The sequence below is a fragment of the Dromiciops gliroides genome, chromosome 2, assembly GCF_019393635.1.
Source record: "Dromiciops gliroides isolate mDroGli1 chromosome 2, mDroGli1.pri, whole genome shotgun sequence".
Classification (NCBI taxonomy): domain Eukaryota; kingdom Metazoa; phylum Chordata; class Mammalia; order Microbiotheria; family Microbiotheriidae; genus Dromiciops; species Dromiciops gliroides.
This window is the reverse complement of record NC_057862.1, coordinates 680,891,758-680,914,487: the sequence shown is the minus strand read 5'-3', so window position 1 is coordinate 680,914,487 and position 22,730 is coordinate 680,891,758. Positions and strand designations below refer to the sequence as shown.

At 39.6% G+C, this 22,730-nt stretch overlaps 1 protein-coding gene across 1 annotated transcript in view; it reads right to left on the bottom strand.

Moving 5' to 3' along the window:
* ADAM28 (ADAM metallopeptidase domain 28) overlaps positions 1–22,166 on the bottom strand; it is a 97,197-nt gene extending 75,031 nt beyond the window's left edge. The window contains exons 1-2 of the mRNA XM_043981292.1: positions 22,101–22,166; positions 2,459–2,571 (exon numbers count right to left, since the gene is read on the bottom strand). Coding sequence (XP_043837227.1) covers positions 2,459–2,571; positions 22,101–22,152 — 165 coding nt within the window. The 5' untranslated portion in view covers positions 22,153–22,166. The remainder of the gene's footprint in view (positions 1–2,458; positions 2,572–22,100) is intronic.
* Positions 22,167–22,730: the final 564 nt, after the last annotated feature.

Genomic DNA, 22,730 nt, shown 5'->3' with positions numbered 1-22,730 from the left:
TATTATTACTAATCCCCATAGTGAGTTTGAGGTAGCTATAATGCACTAGAGAGAAAGCTGGTCTTGGAGTCCAGAAGATCTGGGTTCAACTCCTGTCCCTAAAACTCACTGGTTCTGTGAAGTTGGGTAATTATTTACAAAACACTTCTCTCACAAATAAAGTCAGATATAAACAACTGGAAAATACTAATTGCTCATGGGTAAGCCAAGCCAATATAATCAAAATGAGAATTCTACCAAAATTGATTTACTTGTTAAGTTTCAGATCAATCAAACTACTAAACAGTCATTTTATAGAGCTAGAAAAAATAACAAAATTCATCTGGAAGAACAAAAGGGGAAGTATAGCAAGGGAATCAATGAAAACAAATGAGAAAGTAGTCTAGCTGTATCAGATCTTAAACTGTATTTCAAAGTGGGAATCATCAAAAAAAAATAAAATCTAGTACTGGTGGGATCAGTGGAATAGATTAGGTACATAATATACAGTAGTAAATAACCATAGTAATCTAGTGTTTGATGAACACAATGATTCAACCTTTTGGGACAAGAATTCACTATTTTACAAAAATTGCCAAGAAAACTGAGAAGCAGTTTGACAGAAACTATCTACAGACCAATGTCTCACAAAATATATCAAGAGAAAGTCAAAATAAATACATGATTTACACAGAAAGGGTGACAGCATAAGCAAATTAAAGGACCAGGGAAAAGTTTACCTATCAGACATATGGATGAGAGAAGAATTTATGACTAAACAAGAGATGGAGAACATTACAGGTTATAAAATAGATAATTTTGATTACATTAAATTTAAAAGGGTTTTGCACAAGTAAAATCAATGCAACCAAATTTAGAAGGAAAACAGAAAACTGGGGGGGGATTTGTAGCAAGTTCTCTGATAAAAACCTTATTTCTCAAATATATAGAGAAATGAGTGAAATTTATAAGAATACAAGTCGTTCTCCAATTGACAAAATGTCAAAGGATATGAACAGATAGATTTCAGATGGAGAAATCAAAGCTAAATATAGTCATATAAAATGCTCTAAATAACCATTGATTGGAGAAAGGAAAATTAAAATAATTCTGAGGTGTCACCTAACATTTATTGAATTAGCTAATATGATCAAAAAGGAAAATGACAAATGTTGGAGGGGATATAGGAAAAGAGGGCCATTAATGAACTCTTGGTGGAGTTGTGAACTGATCCAACTATTCAGGAGAGCAATGTTCAAACTACTCTCAAAATACTATAAAACTGTGCATACATATCATTTGACTCATCAATACCATTAGTACGTCTCCAAAGAGATCATAAAAAAGATCTGTATGTACAAATATATTTATAGCAGCTCTTTTTGTGGTGGCAATGATTTGGAAATTGAGAAGCTGTTCATCAGTTGATGATGGTATATGGATGTTATGGAATATTATTGTTCTATAAGAAATAACTAGCAGAATGCTTTCAGAAAAACTTAGATGAACTGATGCAAAGTGAAGTGAGCAGAATCAAGAGAACACTGTACATAGAAGTTGGTTGGTTGGTCAGTTTGTTGGTTTGTTGTTGTCCAATTAAGGACCTCAGAGAGGACCAAAATTATATCGCTATGTCAGAGGCAAGGTACAGCGTGTCCAACTGTGGCTGACCAGACCAATTTGAACTCAGAATGCTTTGCCACAGGTTGGGAACAAGTAGTCCATATGAACATTTGGGGCGGATTCTTTAAATTTGCACATCTTATTTTATTTTGAGCTACTTCAATTCTGCTTTGCTCATAAAGCACAGTGCCTGCTTGATGTGGTCAGCATGGCATGCTGGGCAGTCCTCTGACAGTGTCTTCAGAGAAACTTTTATAGTGTCCTTGTATTGCTTCTTCTGACCATCATGTGAGCACAATAACAGCAAAATTGTCAACTGTGAATGATTTAGCTATTCTCAGCAATGCGATGATCTAGGACAATTCTAAAGGACTTATGATGAAAAATGCTATCCAACTCCAGAGAAAGAACTGATAGAGGCTGAATGGAGATCAAAACTTCCTTTTTTAACTCTTTGTTTTTCTTGGGTATTTTTTTGTCTGTGACTACTATGGAAATAAGTTTTGCATGACTGCCCATGTGTAAGCTGTATCAGATTGCTTGTCTTCTCAATGAGGGAGGAGGGGAAAGAGAGAGGAAGAGAATTTGAAACTCAAAAGTTAACAAAAAAGAATGTTAAAAACTATTTTTATATGTAATCAGAAAAAATAAAATATTTTTAAACAAGCATTCATTGAGTGCCTACTATGTTTCAGGCACTGTGCTAAGTACTAAGGATACAAAGAAAGGCCAAACATATCCCTGATCTCAAGGAGTCTGTAACTGATTTGAGCCTTTTCTGCTAAAAAATTAACATCATAAAACACATTAAAAAGTATAACCCAGTGAAATTTCCTTTAAATATCAAATATCATACCTGCTTTAGGGGACCGTGGTCTTCCTCTGCATCTCTCTTGTGTAAGGCATGCCGTTTCTTTGGATAAATGATATCAAATATCTTTTTCCCAGTGGATTCATCGATAGCTCTTACTAGGAAAAATAAGGTGGAAGATTATTGAAGCAACATTGGAGTATCCCTGTCCATAAATACACTATTTACTTGTAACAGTCAATCTTCATATAACTCTTCTATGTTTGTCAAATGCTTGATATAGTTGCTACATTCATTCCTTCCAATGACCCTTTGAGGAAGGTACTACCAATAGAATTATGCCCATTTTACAAATGGGGAAACTGTGGTCTAGATAAAGTAAGAGATTTTGTCCAGGTGTTCACATAGCTATTGTGTTATACATAGGATTCTATGCCAGTTCTCACCTAATTCCATGCCAAAGGTGGTTTCCATTCAGATCAATTCAGTTCAATAAACTTTGATAAAGTAAAAACATTGTGCTACTTCCTGGGAGATAAGAGATAAAAATGAAACAATCTGTATCCTCAGTGAGACTATATTTGATTATAGGGAAGCACCATGTACAGAAAGGGTAAATACAAAGCAAGTACATATTCATGATAGAATATTACACTATATTTTCTCTGGTAATGATTATTTCCCCAGAGGTGAAATGAATCAAAGGAGCTACCAAGAAAGTATAGAAGATTCTAGACTTTATTCATAGTAGGTGCTTGAATGAATCAATGAAATAAGTGCATGAAAGTCAATGTAAAGAGAGATCAAATACAAAGGGAAGGGAGTTGGGTACCATAGAGGACAGACTGGTTAACTTGGACTAAGGAAGACCTGAGTTCAAATTCTGATTCAGAGACCAGCCATGTGACTGTAGGAAATTCACAACTTCTCTGTGTCTCAATTTCCTCATCTATAAAGTAGGGATACCTATTTCATAGGCTTGTAGTGAGGATAAGATGAAAAACCATGGGTAAGCAGCATTGCAATTCATTAAAGCATTAGATAAATATTATTGTTTTGGTGATGATGATAGCAGAAAGGATAGCAGTCAAGATAAAGATACATAATTTCAAATTCATGTTCCTTTCTTCCCATGATGCCCCAATATTCCTTTTGCATTCTGTGGTAGAGTAGAATAGGCAGAGATGAGAAAGAAGGATAGGGATTAGTCTGATAATAAAAATCATAAATAAACTAGATCTCTCAACTTAGCATAATGTTCGACTCAGTTCAGCCCTGGCTCATTGGATAGAGATGGGAAGCCCTGAGAGGGGAGGACCTTCATTAAAGTTTCACCTCTGACATGTACTGGCTGTTTGACTGTAGGCAAGTCTCAACCTCTCAGTGTCCTAAGCAGCTCTGCAAGACTAAATAACAGAGAGGCAGCTAGGTGGCGCAGTGGATAGAGCACTGGCCCTGGAGTCAGGAGTACCTGAGTTCAAATCCGGCCTCAGACACCTGGCACTTACTGGCTGTGTGACCCTGGGCAAGTCACTTAACACCAATTGCCTCACTTAAAAAAAAAAAGACTAAATAGCAAGGCAGATACTAATCTTTATTGGTAAAATGAATTTCTATCCTGAGTTGCTATTACTATGGAAATGAAATCGCATGTGTACATGAGCAAAATTTTTTTAAATGCTATGTAGGGTGCCCCTGCCTTTTTTTTTTTAATTTATGGAATAAAACATGCATTTCCATGACAAAGTACTATAAAAAGATGATTGCACATATAAATGCAAATCTACTATGCACAATTAAAACAACTCCAAGTTATCATGTCACATCTATTAGATTGGCAAATATAACAAAAAAAGGGAAAATAGTGGATGTTGGAAAGATGGGACACTAATTCACTGTTGGTGGAGTTATGAAAAGATCCAACCATGCTGGGGAGCAATTTGAAACTATGTCAAAAGGGCTATAGAACTGTGCACCCTTTGATCCAGCAATACCACTGCTAGGTTTATATTGCAAAAACATCCCCAAAAAGAGAACAAAAGACCTATTTGTGGTGGCTGAGAATTGGAAATCAAAGAAATGCCCAGCAATTGGGGAATGACTAAAAAAGCTGTGGTATATGATGGTGATGGAATATTATTGTGCTATAAGAAGTGAAAAGCAGGATAATTTCAGAAAGGCCTTAAAAAAAAAAAAACTTGTATGAATTGATGTAAAGTGAAGAGAGCAGAACCAAGAGAACATTGTACACAGAGACAGCAATGTTGTTTGATGAAGAACTGTGAAAGACCTAACTATTCACAATAATACAATGATACAAGACAATCCCAAAGGACTATTGATGAAACATACTATCTACCTCCAAAGAAAGAACTGATATTGATGGAACATAGACTGAAGCATGTGATTTTTTGCTTTCTTTCATTTTTTCTTTTGTTCGAGTTTTTACATACAAAATGACTAATATTTTAATGTTTTACATAATTGTACATGTATAACCCATATCTGATTGCTTACCACCTCAGGGAGGGGGAAGGGAGGGAGGGAAACAGGGATAAAAATTGGAACCCCAAAATGAATAAAAATGTTTATTTCTTTAAAAAATAATCTACTATGCACAACTTGCTATTTCTTTCAAATATTCATGAAAATTATCTAGTAAATTTCTTTTTTTTTTCTCACTGCCCCCCTGCCCCTGCCCTGGAGATGGCTACCGTTAGACACAAATAGGTGTGTGTGTGTGTGTGTGTGTGTGTGTGTGCGTGTGTGTGTGTATGTATGTACGTACCTGTGTGTGTATATTTAGTTATTCACATATACATACACATGCATATGTATGTACATATACACATATATATATATGTAAAATTATTCCATATATACTTCTATTTATAAGTTCTTTCCCTGGATGCAGAGATTATCTTTTTTCATATGTCCTTTATACTTAATTTGGGTATTTATAAAAGACAAAATAACTTATTCACTCAAATTCATTCTTAAAACAATATTGCTATTAGCTTTTTTGCTGGGAATACAAAAGCAAAATAAAAAAGTATACATGTCCCAGGGAGGTAATGTCATATTGGGAAGATATAAGGTGTCTAAAGACAAGAAAATTAGAGGTTTATATTCAAAGCAGTTATGGGAGGGGGAAAAGTAATAGTTTTGGGGGATCCTACATAAGGAAAGACCTTATGTAGGACGTTATATCTGTGTTAAGCCTTAAAAGGCTAGGAGAAGTCCTCCCCCCCCAAAAAAAAAGTAGAAGTGATAACATAGAGCATTGTAGGCATGGGTGACAACCTTAGCAAAGGTGATCAGAAGGACAATGGAATGCTATACTTGGGGAGCAGCAAGATGGCCAACGTGACCAGAAAGTAGAATTAATGGGGTGAGGGGAGTGTTGTGAAATCAGTGAGGAAAGACAAAACAGAGAAATTTGATGAGGTTTTTTCCACATCAGACAGAAGAGCTTATATTTTATTCAAGAGGGAAAAGGGAATCACAGACACTTCTTGAAGGGGAGAGTATTGTGGTCAAGCCAATTGAACACATCTCCCTCTAACAGAGTTTCTAACAAATTGATTGACCCTTGAACATTGAAAGCCACAGGATGAATGGAGGGAAATGCAACATTTTGGGGTTAGAGACTTGGTCTCTGTCACCCAGCAACTATTGGACACCTTGGGTAAGTCATTTTGTCATAATGTAATGGCAAAAGTTCAGGAATTGTAGTCAGAATACCCGGGCCCAAATCATGTTTCAGCTGTTCACTAGGCATGTGACCTTATTTGAGTCAGTCAGTGAAGAAGCATTTGTGAAGCACCTACTATGTGCCAGCCGTTGTACTAAGCACTGGAGATAGAAAGAAGACAAAAGCAGTCCCTGTTTTTGAGGAATTCACATACTAATAGGAGAAATAAGACTGGAAATAACTGGGAGAATACATAATGTAGGCTTCTCAGAGGAAAAAATACTGGCACCTGGGGAGGACATAGAAGGAGAAAGTTAGGACCAGGAAATGACTCCTATAAGAGATGATATTTGGTCTGAGTCTTGAAAGAAGAGAAAGCAACTAAGAGGCAGAGAGGGAAGAAGACAAGGACTCCAGGAACAAGAATTAGTACAAAGACATAATAATGGGAGGTGGAGTATCATGCATTGAGCTCAGCATAGAGGCCAGTATAGCTGAATCTGGTAATTTGGGAAGGGATAAAATGAAAAAAGAAAACTGGGAAAGGGTCAGCTTCCTATGGGGGTCTTAACTTCCTCTTCCACTAAGTGAAGGCCCCAGTCTAAGTCATCTTAAAGGTCCCTTCTACTTCTCAATTTTCTGATCAATCTCTCTAGGCCTCAGCTTCTTTCTCTGAAATGAGAGTACTGGACAAATAGATGCTTAAGCACATCTCCAACTTTCACATTATTTCATAACTTTATCTTCCAGACATCAACTTAAATAATCTTCCTAAGTGATTGTACTCAGCACTCTATAAGGCCCCCTCTAGTTCTAAATCTAGGATTTCACCATCTTATATGTGGAAGAAGGACAGGAAGAACATAACACTAGAAATATAGACTCAAAGGCAAAAGCTTAAAGAGAAGTCAGTGAAAGACAAATCCAAAGAATCATCTTATTTTAGAAAACCAAAGATCAAGAAAACAAAAGTGATTGCAGTCTCATGCAAGGTCACCACCAACACAGAACAAGGAGAGATACAGAAATATCTACTGTTATACCCGTAGCCTGAATGGACAGGTATGTATGCATATAGACTCTGGGTTCCTCTTTCAGTAACATTAACCTACATCCAAAGGAATTAGCCTTAACATAGGAGGACAGTGATGGGGGACACATTAGGCCCTGAAAAAAATAGATATAGCCTCATCACTAATTGGAACTCAACAATTCACTGTAAGAGGGTCTGAATCTAAATGCAATCTAAGAAGTCCAATGATTGCCTTCACTAAATGTAGACCAGATGGCCACAAATGCGTTCAATGTATCTGAAAAAATAATCCTCACTTGGTCAGTGGAAGCTAATGCCCAAAAAGCCACATCAATAAATGCATAGTAGAATGTGGCTCAACTTTGTTATCAAGTATTAAAGCAAAAGAGAAAGGGGCAGCTAGGTGGCGCAGTGGATAGAGCACCGGCCCTGGAGTCAGGAGTACCTGAGTTCAAATTAGGCCTCAGACACTTAACACTTACTAGCTGTGTGACCCTAGGCAAGTCGCTTAACCCCAATTGCCTCACTAAAAAAACAAAAAACAAACAAAAACAAAAGCAAAAGAGAAGTATGACTGAACAATTTTGGTGTTATGAGGATATTGGAGAAATTTGAAACAAAACTAAAGAGAGATTTGATGAACAGATAGAAAAATTTGACTATGAGGGATGAGCTGAAGAAATTAGAAGGGGAACACATTTGTAAGAAATCATAATAACAACAGTGTAGATATAAAGAATCAGGGGCATGAAAAAAAGAGGGCTGACCTCAAAATAAGGTAGATTTGGGTTCCCATCCTACCTGACTGGTGGGCAAATCACTTAAATCCTCATTACTCTAGGCCTGTAGCATCAAACACAATAGAAAAAGAATAGGGATCACTAACTCATACATACATAAATACCCCCCTGTGGACCCCATATTGACTTTGTTGTTCAATCATTTTAGCCATGTCTGATTCTTTATGACCCCATTTGGGGTATGCTTGGCAAAGATACTAGAGTGGTTTCCCATTTCTTTTTTCCAGCTTATTATACACATGAGGAAACTGAGGCAAACAGGGAGAAGTGAGTTACCCAAGGTCACACAGCCAGTAAGTGTCTGAAACCTAATTTGCACTTAGGAAGATGAGTCTTTCTGACTCCAGGACTGAATATTGTGCCTTAGAAAACCACATATTAATATTATTCTGTTCCATTGCATTTTGTTTTCTTAAATATTTCCAAAACAAATTATCATCTGATTCAGCCTATGTGTTGTCAGTGACCCTGAAAGCTGTGTGTTTGATACCTCATCTGTAGACCAATCTCTAAGACTACAAGTTCCAGAGAGATTGTCCTCCTCTATTGGTAAAGGGATGTTCTTCATCTGGGAGTCCCACAAACCAATGTAATCACAGGTTCAGTCCTTTGCCGTATATGTCATATAACCAGTTTTAGTTGAAAGTTTAATGGTAAATAATGTTACTTGGTGCTTTTAGGTTATATTTATAGTTTAAACTGTATATACAGATTTATGCACGAGTGATTTTTATATTTAATTGTTATTACTATTGTTAGTGTGGTATATTTCTCCTTTCATATATTGTTTGAATATGCACATGTATTATGTTCTGTATTTTTAGAGTCTCAGCTTGTTATTTAATGCTTGGCTTTATAATATATTCATTGTATATCATACTAATATGGATTTGATTTATCCAAGATGATTTTTCAGGGGACTAAAATACTTTTGGCTATGAGGAGAAATGTAACACCAATTTCAATGGCCCTGACATTATAGATACTGTTAATATATATATATATATATATATATATATATATATATATATATATATATATATATATATATATATACTTTATTTTTTGTGAGGCAATGAGGATTAAGTGACTTAAGTCACACAGCTAGTAAGTGTCAAGTGTCTGAGGCTAGATTTGAACTCAAGTCCTCCTGAATCCAGGGCTGGTTCTTTATCCACTGAACCAACTAGCTGATCGCTGTTCCTATATTTTTTTTTAGTGAGGCAATGGGGGTTAAGTGACTTGCCCAGGGTCACACAGCTAGTAAGTGTTAAGTGTCTGAGGCCGGATTTGAACTCAGGTGCTCCTGACTCCAGGGCTGGTGCACTATCCACTGCGCCACCTAGCTGCTGCCTGTTCGTATATTTTTAAGAGACAATTGAATATAGAGAAAGATGTTAGTCATACTTTTTTTTTTTTTTTGCGGGGCAATGGGGGTTAAGTGACTTGCCCAGGGTCACACAGCTAGTAAGTATCAAGTGTCTGAGGCTGAATTTGAACTCAGGTACTCCTAAATTCAGGGCCGGTGCTTTATCCACTGCCCCACCTAGCTTCCCCCTAGTCATACTTTTTAAACATTTTTATTTATAGTTTTGGGTTCAAATTTTTATCCCTCCTTCCCTCCCTCCCTCCCCTCTCCTGTCCCTGAGGCAGTAAGCAGATATAGTTTATACATGTATGATTTTATAAAACATTGCCATATTAGTCATTTTGCATGTGAAAACTTGAATAAAATTTTAAAAAATAAAAGAAAGTGAAAAATAGCATGCTTCAGTCTGTGCTCCATCAATATCAGGTTGTTGTTTTTTTTCCTTTGGAGGTAGATATTATGTTTCGATAGTTCTTTGGGATTACAGAAGTCATATTGTCTATCATTCTGAAGTATGTTTTAACTGTTATAGCTAGAGAAAGATTGTATGAAAATGAAGAGAAACAATTAAGAGCATTTCTTTCTTGATAGACTCAGTGATTTAACTGTCAGAGACAAAAAAAGAAAGATTCCTAAGAGAACTGAGTTTAAACTTTCGTCTTGTAAAGAAACTTGCCTACCATCTTGAGAGAGCAGAATTGGGCCCCAGTGTTTCCAGACCAAAGATGTACAGACCTAAGAAGTAACTACAGAAGCAATGTAACTATGGCTATGCCCAGTCTCACATCTGATACACTGTAATCAAGAATTTATGTTTTATGTTAAAATTTGTTACACTATTTCTAAATATCATATTCAGTAATCTCTACATTTATTTGATCCTAGGAGATTAGGGGATTAACTTTTGAGAGAGATAAGTGAAAGCTTATTGGAAAAGAGCTTTTTCCATTTTATTTAATAAATGATATATAATGAACCAGGGCAGGAATATAAAACCAATTGATTAAATAAAGAGATATCGTAATATTAGTAATTTACTTAAAAATCAGAACAGATTACTTGCTTGTGTTCAAACCTGCGATAAATGAATAGAAATGCTTCCCTTAAGCATGTGTCAAAGGTAGCTACATGGCTCTGTGGATAGAGAGCCAGGCTTTGAGTAAAAGACTCATCTTCACAAGTTCAAATCTGGCCTCAGAAACTTACAAACTGTGATGCTGGACAAACCACTTAATCCCGTTTGCCTCAATTTTCTCGTCTATAAAATAAACTAAAGAATGAAATGGCAAACCATTCCAATAGCTTTGCCAAGAAAACTCCAAACGGAGTCACAAAAAGCAAACACAACTGAATCAACATAACAACAAAACATCTGTCAAGCACTTTGGTAAATATTGGAGATATAAACAGAAATTAAAAAAAAACACTCTGTACTCAAAAAGCTGACATGATTTAGTGGAGAGAGTAGATAATATGAGGGTTCAACTGCAGAGCATATTGAAAGTCTAGGACCTCTTAGGGTGAGCAACAAGATGAATGGCAAGATTTAGAAAGCCTTAGTATGCATGAGCAAATCAGATGGCAATGCCCAGATGTTTTGAAAGATATATAATCAGGGCATGTGGTAAGACATAGTGGACTTTAGGGAATAATTGCAGGCAGATGGTAAGGCCCAGTGGTATACCCTCTTACCCAGAGGATTGAAGTTGATGATTTTTTTTCTTGGTTATCTAAGGATTATGAGTGCCCATGTCCCTTCCCCCAATTGGTCTGAGAGTCATGTGTTACCTCCTATATGGTTCAGATATGGAGCAACATAGAGGGGCAGTGGTCATCCAGCAACTGCTGAAAATTAGGCAATGGGGGCTGGAGTAGGGAGAGAAGGAATTTCTCAAGCATACTCCTCATAACCTGCTCTATAATCTGGGTGAACTAGAGGGCTAGAGTGGGGAGAAAGAATTCCCCATGCCTTCATTTAGTGGACCCTTTGGTTACTCAATGGGATATGGGTGGTTGGGGGGCAGGATGTTCTCAAATAAATATTGAAAAATATGATTATATGCCAGTAGCAGGTAGAGAGAGGAGATGATGCTGTTATCAATGCTACATATGGGGATAATCAATCCAAAACCATAATACATAGGAAAAGGAAACATTTTTTTTGAAACCTCTTTAATAATGTTTCAGGCAGGCAAAGCTAGCCCTATAATTCAGGCATTCCTCCACTTTTATTGAACCAGAGCGACACATACTTTTATAGATTAGACCTGAGGGTCAGCTAGGTAGCACAGTGGATAAAGCACCCACCCTGGATTCAGGAGGACCTGAGTTCAAATCCAGCCTCAGACACTTGACACTAGCTGTGTAACCCTGGTCAAGGCACTTAACTCTCATTGCCCCATCAAAAAAAAAAAAAAAAAAGATCTAGACCAGAAAGGAATCTCAGAGATCATCTAAAACTAACCCCCTAATCTTGCAGATGAGGTTACTAAGGCACAAAGGATTTTACCGGAATGCCCTAAGTGTCCAAGGCAGGAATGATCCGAGGTGGGATTTGAACCAGGGGTCCTTCTACTTCACTTCATTGTCTTCCAGAGAGAGAAAAAAACACATCATTTGGCCTAGTGAGTTAGAAGAGATTTTAGTGACCATGGAGCCAATGGCTTAATAACAGATTCTCCCACTCAGATCTTTAGATTTGAATAAGACTTTGTAAAACTGGGGCCTGGCAATGAATGAAGAACATATTCAGTAGGACGCTGTGAACCATCATTGTGGCTGGAATTTGGCCAGTCCAGTTAATGAGATTTTCTGATTCTGGGAGGGTCAGCAAATGTTTTCTCCATGGTAACTTTTCTAGTAACTGCCTTTTTTAATTCTAATGCATAAAACTCCCATGTGAGTTCTTATTACTAATACAGATAATATTAGCGATTGGAGGGTCACATGGTACAATGGGAAATATGATCCATTTGCAGTCAATGGATCAACAATTTAGAGTGAACTTACTGAATCCAACCAACTAGTTTTATAGGTGAGTAAACAGAGGTCTGGAGAAACTGACTTGCTCAGGAACAAAGAGCTGGGAAGGGTCTGAGGCAAGATTCAAGTGCACATATTTTCATTCCAAATCCAGGGCTTTAGCCACTCTACTACCCTGCTTCTCAAACTAGATGATTGAACTTCAATTCTCAGGTCTGACACTTACTAGCTGTGAGATTTGGGACAAGTCATTACCTCCATGAGCCTCAGTTTCTTCATCTATAAAATGAGGGTATGAAACTAGGTAGCCTCTCAGGACTGAGGCTCCTTCAAGCCCTAGATCTATGAACCTTTGATTGATAGCAATTTGATGTCAATCGATAGTACTTTGAGGTTTCCAAAACACTTTGCTTTTATTATCTCATTTGAGACTCCAAATAACCCTGTGATGGAGGGATTACAGGAGTTATTATTGTCCCCATTTTAAGGAGAGGGAAACTGAGGATTAAATGACTTGTGAACAGCCATATGACTTATAGTTAAGACAGGTAGGATGTGAACCGACTTTTCTCTGCTCTCTGAATCTAGCGTTCTTTTCTGTAGAGCACACACACTCATTGAATTGTCATGGTCCAAGAAAGGAGTCACTGATAAAGGAATCTTCCAAAGGGCTTGAAAATTTACCAAATGTCTCCAATGCATTATCTCATCCAATCCTCACAAAGCCCCAAAGAGGTAGATGCTAGAATTATCCCTCTTTTATAAATGAGGAAACAGGTTCAGAGAAACTTAATGATACCCAGGATCATATAACTGGCAAATTTAAGAGACAGGATTCAAACCCACATCTTTCTGACTCCAGATCTAGGCCAATACCATGAGAGAAGATGTATTTGTTCTTTTACCTTTGTTGTTGTTGTGTTTTGGTTTTTTGTTTTGGTTTTTTGTTTTTTTAGTGAGGCAATTGGGGTTAAGTGACTTGCCCAGGGTCACACAGCTAGTAAGTGTTAAGTGTCTGAGGCTGGATTTGAACTCAGGTACTCCTGAATCCAGGGCCGGTGCTTTATCCAATGAGCCACCTAGCCACCCCATGTTCTTTTACCTCTGACAAATCATCTTTCTCAGGGATTGGAAAACAGCCTGATTTTATTATTAAACAGCATTTTTTTGCAAACAAGCCATATTGAATTTCCCTTCAAAGACATCCAGCTTTTTGGATCTGAGGAAGACATTGAGAAGAAGGACTTTGGACTTGGGACAATTAGTGTTGATTTCTGGCCACTCCCCATGCCCTTAAATATTGTTTTGCCCCTGTCTCCTTATGCTAGATGACAATTTAGCTTCTTCCCAGCTGAATAAATCCAGGCTAATTATTTGGAAGCGAGCAGAACAAACACAAGTAACTGCCATCTTGGGATTACACAAATCCAGTGTGTAACATAATACTTGTTCCCTAATTCATTTTAATTCTTGCTTTCTCACCCTCTAGAATTTCCCACAGAACTCATGTTTGCTTAGTGTGCATTGGAGAAAGTAAAGCAGAGGCCAGCTGAATGAAATATTTAGTCAGTGAGGTTTAATGTTTTTAGATGCAATAATACTGACTTCTGATTTCATCACTATGGGGAGCTCCCTGGATGGGGATTCCCTTCACTTATTCAGATGAGCAACTTTTCCATAGTTTCTAGTCTAAAGAGTTTCTCTGGGAGAAACTGAGGCTGAGACCAGCCGCCAATTGATGATTCTGAGCTATCTTTCTTGACATGCCACTGTTTTAGAAAGTATTTAGAGTTCATTTCTAGTTAAGTCACTTACTAGATTTAAATGCCCAGAAATGATTTAGGCTTTGTGGATGAAAAATATCCACATCTGCACTGAGATGCAGGGGTATTCAGTCAGAAAGAACCTACAAATTAAAGTCAGAGGACCTGAATTTGAATCCAGAACTTCTCATCCACTGTGTGACCTGGGACTGTGACTAGCTGGACCTCAGTGTACTTCTCTGTGAAATGAGGAGTTTGGATCAGATGACACTGGAGTCTCTTCCTGTTTTGAACCTATGTTCTATGATCCTGTGACCCTACATCTCAGTTCAGAATTAATGTATTCTGTTTTAGGGTTAAGACTTAGATGTGTCCAAACTGGGGGCAGCGAGGTGGCACAGTGGACAAAGCACCAGCCTTGGATTCAGGAGGACCCAAGTTCAAATTTGGCCTCAGACACTTGACATTAGCCGTGTGACCCTGGGCAATCCACTTAAACCTCATTGCCCTGCAAACAAACAAACAAGCAAACAAACAAAAAAAGATGTGTCCAAACTGCTGAGCTGGAGGTCAAAGGAACCCTGCCCTCAGTAGAAGGTAACTTTGTCAAGTCCAGGGACTCCTCTGATTCATCTTTGTATTCTTTTCTCTCCTTGGATCTATCCACCATCCTGGTGCAGATCCACACCTTCTCATACTTGAACTATCAAAAGTTGGTCAGCCCACATCCAGTCTAATCTCTATTAGGCTGCCAAAGTGATTTTCCTAAAGGGTAGGTCCAGTCATGGTACCCCCTTAGTCAATAAACTCTTGCTGCTCCTTACACCTCCAGGACTAAATACAAAATGTTCTATTTGGTGCTCAAGGTCCTTTGTAACCTAGCCCCCTTCCCCCTATATTTCTAGGCATCCTACCTCTTATATGCTTTCTCCAAACATTCTTTGAGTGGCACTGGATTCTTTGCTGTTCCACTTCATCTACTGGAATTTTTGCTGCCTGGAATCCTCTCACTCCTGATCTCCACCTCCTGGATGCCCTGGCTTCCTTCAAGTTCCAGTTAAAATCCCACCTTCTCCAGGAAACCTTCCCCCATCATTCTTATTTACCATCTATCCTGTACACAGTTTGTATATCCTCATTGGCTTGCTGTCTTACTCATTAGATTGTAAGCTCTTAGAAGACAGGGGCTGCTTTTCGTCTCCCCAGTCCTTAGCACCCTGTTGGCACAGAGCAAGCAGTTAAGAAACACATAAAGACTGACTGACTTAATAGACAGAAAAGCTTACATGGTTTACATCCTCTGCACCATCCAATTGCTCTTGTAACTTGATATCTTTTGATGTTCCTCAGGGCTTCCTAGTTTTGCACTGGGAAGAACCATGGAACCCAAGCCATTGGTTTATTCTGTAGATGCGTTTTTTCTTCAATATTTCCTTTTACTTGAGGGGTCCAGGATAAATGGAGACCTAGGGTCTAATCTCATCATAGCCACTTTCTGAAAATGTGATCTAGGGCAAGGTATTCTGTCTCTTGGAGTCTCTGATTCTCCCTTGGGGAAATGGGGGGGGGGTGCAATACTTACATTGCACTCCCCCATTCACAGTGTTGTTGTATATTTTACAAATCTGAAAGTGATTTCTGATTGAGAGCCATGCATAATGATGATAAGCAATTGTTATTATGTTACCTTAATTAAATATTATATCACTTTATTATATAGCATTTGACAGAGTAAGACAGAGATGGGCAGAGCAAAAGACAGAGAGATATATTTACTCATTTGATTTTCAAAACCATCCTGTATGGTAAGTTTTGATGGAATCCACATTTTACAGATGAGGAAACTGAGGCTGAGAGGCTAAGTGACTTGCCCAGGATCACACTACTAAGAAATAGCTGAGGCAGCATTTGAACTCAGGTCTTCCTGACACTAACACTCTCTGCTATGGGACCTAGGTCTCTTGGAGGATTCCTAACTGTCAAATAATATGGCATCATGGACAGAACTGGACTTGGCATGAAGAAAGACCTGGGATCAGAGCCTACTTCTGACTTATTAGCTGTGCAACCATGCAAAAATGACTTCATCTTTCTGAATCTCAGGAAATTCTGTGAGGCAATTAGTCCTCATGGAACATCAAGGCTGAGATGTTGTAAGAGTTTAATCTAGGGCAACATAAAGGTGTTTTTTTGTTTTTCTAAGGTTGTGTTTTTTTCCCCTTGTTCACTGTGAGAATGGTTTTGCCCTTGAGAGAAAGACATGCCATTGACTTCTTGGGATCTGTCACCCTGGTGAAATCCCGGGACAGGAAATACATTTATTAAGCACTTAATACAGGCCAGACTCTTTGCTAGGCATTGAGGGTATAAAGACAAATAATGAAATAATCTCCTTTCTAATGGGCATCAAATAATTGTTGACTTGCCATTTATGGACCCATCATGCTAGGATATTAGGAATATATTTTTTGCTCTATCTCTCACTATGTATCCCTCTTTTTACTCCCAATCTCTTCTCTTTCTGACTCCCTTTTCTTTCATCCCTCTTTTGTTTAGCTATTTTTCCTTCTTTCACTCTCTCCCTCTGCCCATGTCTTCTCTTTCTTTTCCCTTTAGTCTCTCCCTCTCCACATTCATTTGTCCCTTTATCTCTGTTATTCTCTCTCAATCTCTCTTTCTCATTCTCTTTCTGTGTACCTCAGTTTCATCTCTGTCTCTGTTTTTCTACATCTATCTCTCTTTGTCTCTCTGCATTTGGTCTTTCTCTGTTTCTATCTCTGTCTCTGTCTCTGCCTTTGTGTCTTTTTTATCACTCATTGTGTGTCTGTCTATAAACCTCTCCCTCCCTCTCTGTCTCTGTCTCTCTGTCTCTCTCTGTCTCTCTGTCTCTCTGTCTCTCTCTTTCTGTCTCTCTCTCTGCCTCTGTATATCTCTGTCTCTCTGTCCCTCTCTGTTTCTCTCTGTCTCTGTCTTTCTCTGTCTGTTTCTCTCTTTCTGTCTTTCTCTGTTTCTCTCTGTGTTTCTCCGTCTCTATCTGTCTCTCTGTGTTTCTCTTTCTCTTTCTCTGCCTATCTCTCTCTGCCTGTCTTTGTGTCTCTGTCTCTCTCTCTGCATCTCTGTCTCTGTGTCTGCGTCTCTGTTTCTGGCTCTCTCTCTATCTCTCTCTTTATCTGTCTGTCTGTCCGTCTCTGTCTGTCTGACTGTCTCTGTCTCTCTCATTCTCTCTCTCTCTCATTCTCTCTCTCTCTCTCTCTCTCTCTCTCTCTCTCTCTTTCTCTCTCTCTCTCTCTCTTTCAGCATCATGAATGTTTGTTTGTATCTTTTCCGATAATGAAATCCCCAAAGTCCTTTTGTGTCTCTGAGGAATGCAAAGTACTTTCCAAACATCTGGCCTGATTTTCCCTCCTCAAAGGATATGGGAGGAGGCAATGGGGTTAGAATAAATTTGCCCAATTTGCACAAATCTTCCATAAGTGCTTTCATTTTTTGTTGGTGGGTAGAAGTCCTGTCATTTAATTAGGGTAGAGGGCCCGCAGTATGGAAATTTATTTTACTGACGCAAATTGGCAATGCGTATGTCACTTATAGCCTTAAAGAGTCACTAGGAACACTGAGGGACAGCTAGGTGGTGCAGTGGATAGAGCATAAGGCCCAGATTCAGTAAGACCTGAGTTCAAATCTAGCTCTTAACATTTAATAGCTATGTGAACTTGGGCAAGTCACTTTACTCCTATTTGCCTCATCTTTAAAATGGGGACACAGTGGAAAAGGAAATGGCAAACCACTCCAGTATCTTTGCCAAGGAAATCATGACAAGTTGGCATGACTGAACAACAGAAGCCCTGAGGGCTTAATTGACCCACCCAGGGTTGCTCAGGCATAATCATTCATACAAGTGACTCAGAGACTAGACTTGAGTCCAGATCTCCTTGCCTCCCCTTCCATAACTGCACCTCCACACCCTACAGCCTTTCAACTGAGCATTCACAAGCTTTATCACTTTGATTTTTTAGAAGCTGCAGCAAGGGGGAGAATTGCCCTCCTCTCTGTTCTATGAGAAAAGGAATTCAGTTAGGGATTGGAATGATTGGAATGATGTCAACTGCCAGAGACTTACTGTAGGAAAGCTCCACCATGAGGAGAAGGTGCCTGAGGGCAAGACATGTGGCTTCTCTTTGGCATCAGGAAGTGACCTTTGCTTGTGGGAGGAAGAGGGGGTGAGGCTGGCTCTCTCACTCTCTTTTGCCAGGACTCTTATGGAGAGCAGAGCAGAACTATAGCTCCCTGAGATAGACAGCTGACTCTAGGCCTCTTTCTCTCTCTTCACCAAATTCTTATTCTCCTTAATAAATGCTTAAAAGTCTAACTCTTGCTAAAGCTTCTAATTTATTGGTGACCGCTCATTAGATATTTTAGATAGGCTAGCTAGAATGTTAGCCCCTTACAGGATATATGTGGGAATGTTTTGGGAACCAAGAAGAACCTCACTACCATTCAAAGATCCCATCAAAGGGAATCATGATGTAGAACAATAATTGGGTGTTTAGTCAGAATCTTCAGATGCAAGTCCTGGCACTGCTGTTTATGAGCAGGGAAACTATGGGAGAGGCACATAACCTCTCTGAGCCTCAGTTTCTACATCTGTAAACTGGGCATGTGGGTCAATCACAGAGTTGTTATGAGGAAAGCATTTGGAAATTTTCATTTTTCTTGCTGTTCTGATGTATATGGAAATTAGCTTTGTTCTGCATGGCCTCAGGGGGAGAAGTAGGAGCAATGGCTATAAATTATAAAGAAGGTTCTGGGTTTGAGGTCCAAAGAAAAAAATTCCTAACAATGAGAGCTACCTGATACTGGAATGGGTAGCATGGGGGGGGGTAATGGGGTCTGAATTTCTTTGAGGCACACTGGATCACTACTTTTTAGGTATATTATACAAACAAACAGGTAAAGGAAATTTCTGGTTTTTTCTCTCTTTTCTGGAGCAGGTAGTAACTAAATTCCAATTGCTATTCTTAAGAGTTGTGAGGACACTGAGTGAAGTGATTGGATGTCAGTCACATAACCGGCACATGCCAAGGGAGACCTGGGAGCCAGTTTTTCTGACTAAGTGATCTCTGGTCTGAGGTTGTTCAACCCATAAGCTTTTTTTTTTGTTTGTTTTGTTTCGTTTTGGCTGGGCAATGAGGGTTAAGTGACTTGCCTGGGGTCACACAGCTAGTAAATATCAAGTGTCTGAGGTCAGATTTGAACTCAGGTCCTCCTGAATCCAGAGCTGGTGCTTTATCCACTGTGCTGCCTAGCTGCCCCCCACCCCAATCCATAAGCTTTTACAAAGCACCAGGCACTGTGCTGGTGGGGGAACCTAGGTGGTGCAGTGGACAGAGCCATGAGCCTGAGGTCAGGATAGACCTGAGTTCAAATTAAACCTCAGACACTTCCAGCTGTGTGACCCTGGGCAAGTCATGTCATCCTGTTTGCCTCAGTTTCCTCATCTGTAAAATGAGCTGGGGAAAGAAATGGCAAACTACTCCAGTATCTTGGCTAAGAAAACCTCAAATGGGCTCACAAAATGTCAGACATGACTGAACAACATACAAAAAAAAGGAGGGGAGAGTTCCCACCATCAAAGAACTTGTGTTCCAAAGGGGGAGACCACATGATTATAAATAAATACATACATGATAATACATAATACATGCATGATGTATACAGAGTAAATGGGAGATAAACTCAGAGGAGAAGGAAAATATGAACAGCTGGGGTGGAGAGTCAAGGAAAAGGTGCCTGCTGAAGATGAATGTGGTGTAAGTCTTGAAGGAAGTCAATGATTGAGTTGAGGAGACAGAATTCTAAGCATGAGGGACATGCACAGGCATGGAGGTAGAAGGGCATGTGTGAGGAACACTGTGGAAAATAATGTGTCATATGGAGCCGAGATGGGCAATCTATGCACATGGGGTGATTCTAAGTGTCTTGGAAGGAAACTGGGAGGTCATAGAAATGACCCCTTTCATTTGGCAACAAACTATTCATCAGAGGAGGAAGAACTTGGTGGGGGTCACAGAATTTGGGGCAAAGTCAGGTTTCAAACCCAGTACTTTCATTACCATTCATTCTACTAGCCACAGTGAGTGCCTCCTTCATTTCTCTTGAACATATTCACATTTTAGCATTTTAGACAGTCATTCATTAACACGCACATTTTTCCCCACTGAGATAGCCATTGCAAAAGAACCATAATGGCCTAGTAGAAAGAGAGTCAAAGAAAGCCACGAAGTCCTAGAAGTCAAGAAGACCTAGGCTCAATGTCCCTTGGCAACTCCTTATAAGTACAAAAGAAGATGCCACCTGCACTGGTAGAAGGAGTTTCCCCACCTGGGGGTTTCCTAGCCTAATGAAATCTCAGCTCCAGTCCCTACCCTTCAATAGGTATACAGAAGAAGTTGACGCATACATAGGTGGCCAGGACACTGCTGTGTCACATCTTGAATATTTCAAATTTATGGCAGGTCAATTACCAGTTTCCCATTAATATTAAAATTACCTGCACTAAATGATGCCTTGAAATTTTATTAACATGAAATGTATTAACCAGATTCGTCCCAGGATCTAGAGGGTCATTAAAGGTGATCCAGTACAACTTCATAGCTTTTCAGAGGAATAAATAGGTTAAGAAGTAACATGACTCCTTCAAGGTCACACAGATAAGTATCACAATTGGATTTGAATTTTTAACTTGGGGGAGAGGGTTCAACCTGATTATTATGAAGTCCCTTCTACCTCTAGATTGGTGATCCCAAATCTGGAAAACATTTTATTTTCCACCATACACACTGCCTTCTATTTCTCTAAATATTGTCATTCACCCACTTTTGACTGTGATTTCTAACTTGTCTAACCATATATCAATAATTGCAAAACAGGGCTACATTGGGGGGGGCAGGTTATAGGTTATAAGAAATTAATGTATCCATTCTACAGCTGAGGGAATAGAGGCTAAATTGACTTGTCCATTATAAAAGAACTAGTAATTGACAGAGGCAAGAGTTGAACTCAGCTCTTGCTGATGCCAAATTTATTTCACTATTCCTTAAACCATAGTGGCCAGCCCTGCAATGCAATAGGACATCCACTGTCCATACAGAGATCTTCCTGGCCCATGGGCTGACCGACTCAAGCATCACAGTAGTAGACCTATCCTGAACGCACATATCTATCTATATATGACATTAAGTAGGCTGGACACACTCTTACTGGAGGTGTTCAGGCAGAGGTTGGAAGGATGACCACTTGCCCGGGCTGAATTCTAGCATGGACTGAATGTATGACCACTTGTGTAAGATCATGTAGCGGGAATCTTTGAATACAAACAAGTTCTACGACTGAGGGTCCTCAGTTAAGCTAGTATGCAATGATTGAACCTCTGAGACTTGATCTTAGAAAGTCCTAGCTCCCTGCTCCCTGGAGGTCTTCATGTTTGTCAGTGAAATCACTTCTTGAGAGTTCCAGAGAGAATTCTTAGTCAGGTAGGACTTCAACTAGATGGCCTGAGAGGTCCCTGCTTCTGGCAGGGTCCTAGGACTTAGCTAGTCTGATTTTACCTTAAGCGGCAAGGGCATCCTCCTCCTTGGCAGCCGGCAAAGCTGATTTGATGAACATTTGTTGGGTGGGGTTTAGAGGGTACTCTTTTGCCTCCTTGCTTGACTTCCCTTCCAGTTCTGATAATATCATGGTTCATGACAGCCCGAATCAATGTCTTTAAAAAGCAAATGCTGTGAACACCAAGGTAGTGTGATGTAGTGAGTAGGACACTCAATTGAAATTCCACTTTGGACACTGACTGCCTGTGTGACCATGAGGAAGTGTCTTCACCCTGCCTCAGTTTCCTCATTTGTAAAATGAAGGGTTAGACTTAGCTTCTAAGCTATTAGCCCTTCAAGCTCTTGATATAGCTCCTAAAAAAGGAAGAAAATGTTATGGGAGAAGAAAAAAAAATGCTCTCCAGCCACTCCCAAGGGCCACAGACCCTGACAATGAGCTTACCTGGCACTTGAACAAGGATCCCGACTGTGGCCAGCAGTAGCCCGGAGCGCATGCTGCCCAGCTGCCCAGTCCAACCTTCTTGAATTGGCTCTGTTTGGCTTGGCTTGGCTTGGCTTGCTCAGTTCAGCTCAGCTCAGTTCCCCAGGGCACAGCTGCGGCTGGTCCCATGGGGTTCCTGCCTGAGAGAAAAGAAAAGCTCTGACTCTGCCTGCTCCTGCCCCTACATGAGGAAGTATTTACACAAGGTGTTGCACAACCTTCCAGTAGGGCTCTGGCAAAGAGAAGCCACAGTGACCCTGCAGGCGGAAGGTCTCATGGCTCACTGCTTCTCCAATTACTGGCCCCCACCTTTTGTCTTTTTCTTGAAAGGGGAGAGTGTCAGACAATGTAGGAGAGGTTAAAAGTATTAGGGAAGGGAAGGGAAGGGAAGGGAAGGGAAGGGAAGGGAAGGGAAGGGAAGGGAAGGGAAGGGAAGGGAAGGGAAGGGAAGGGAAGGGAAGGGAAGGGAAGGGAAGGGAAGGGAAGGGAAGGGAAGGGAAGGGAAGGGAAGGGAAGGGAAGGGAAGGGAAGGGAAGGGAAGGGAAGGGAAGGGAAGGGAAGGGAAGGGAAGGGAAGGGAAGGGAAGGGAAG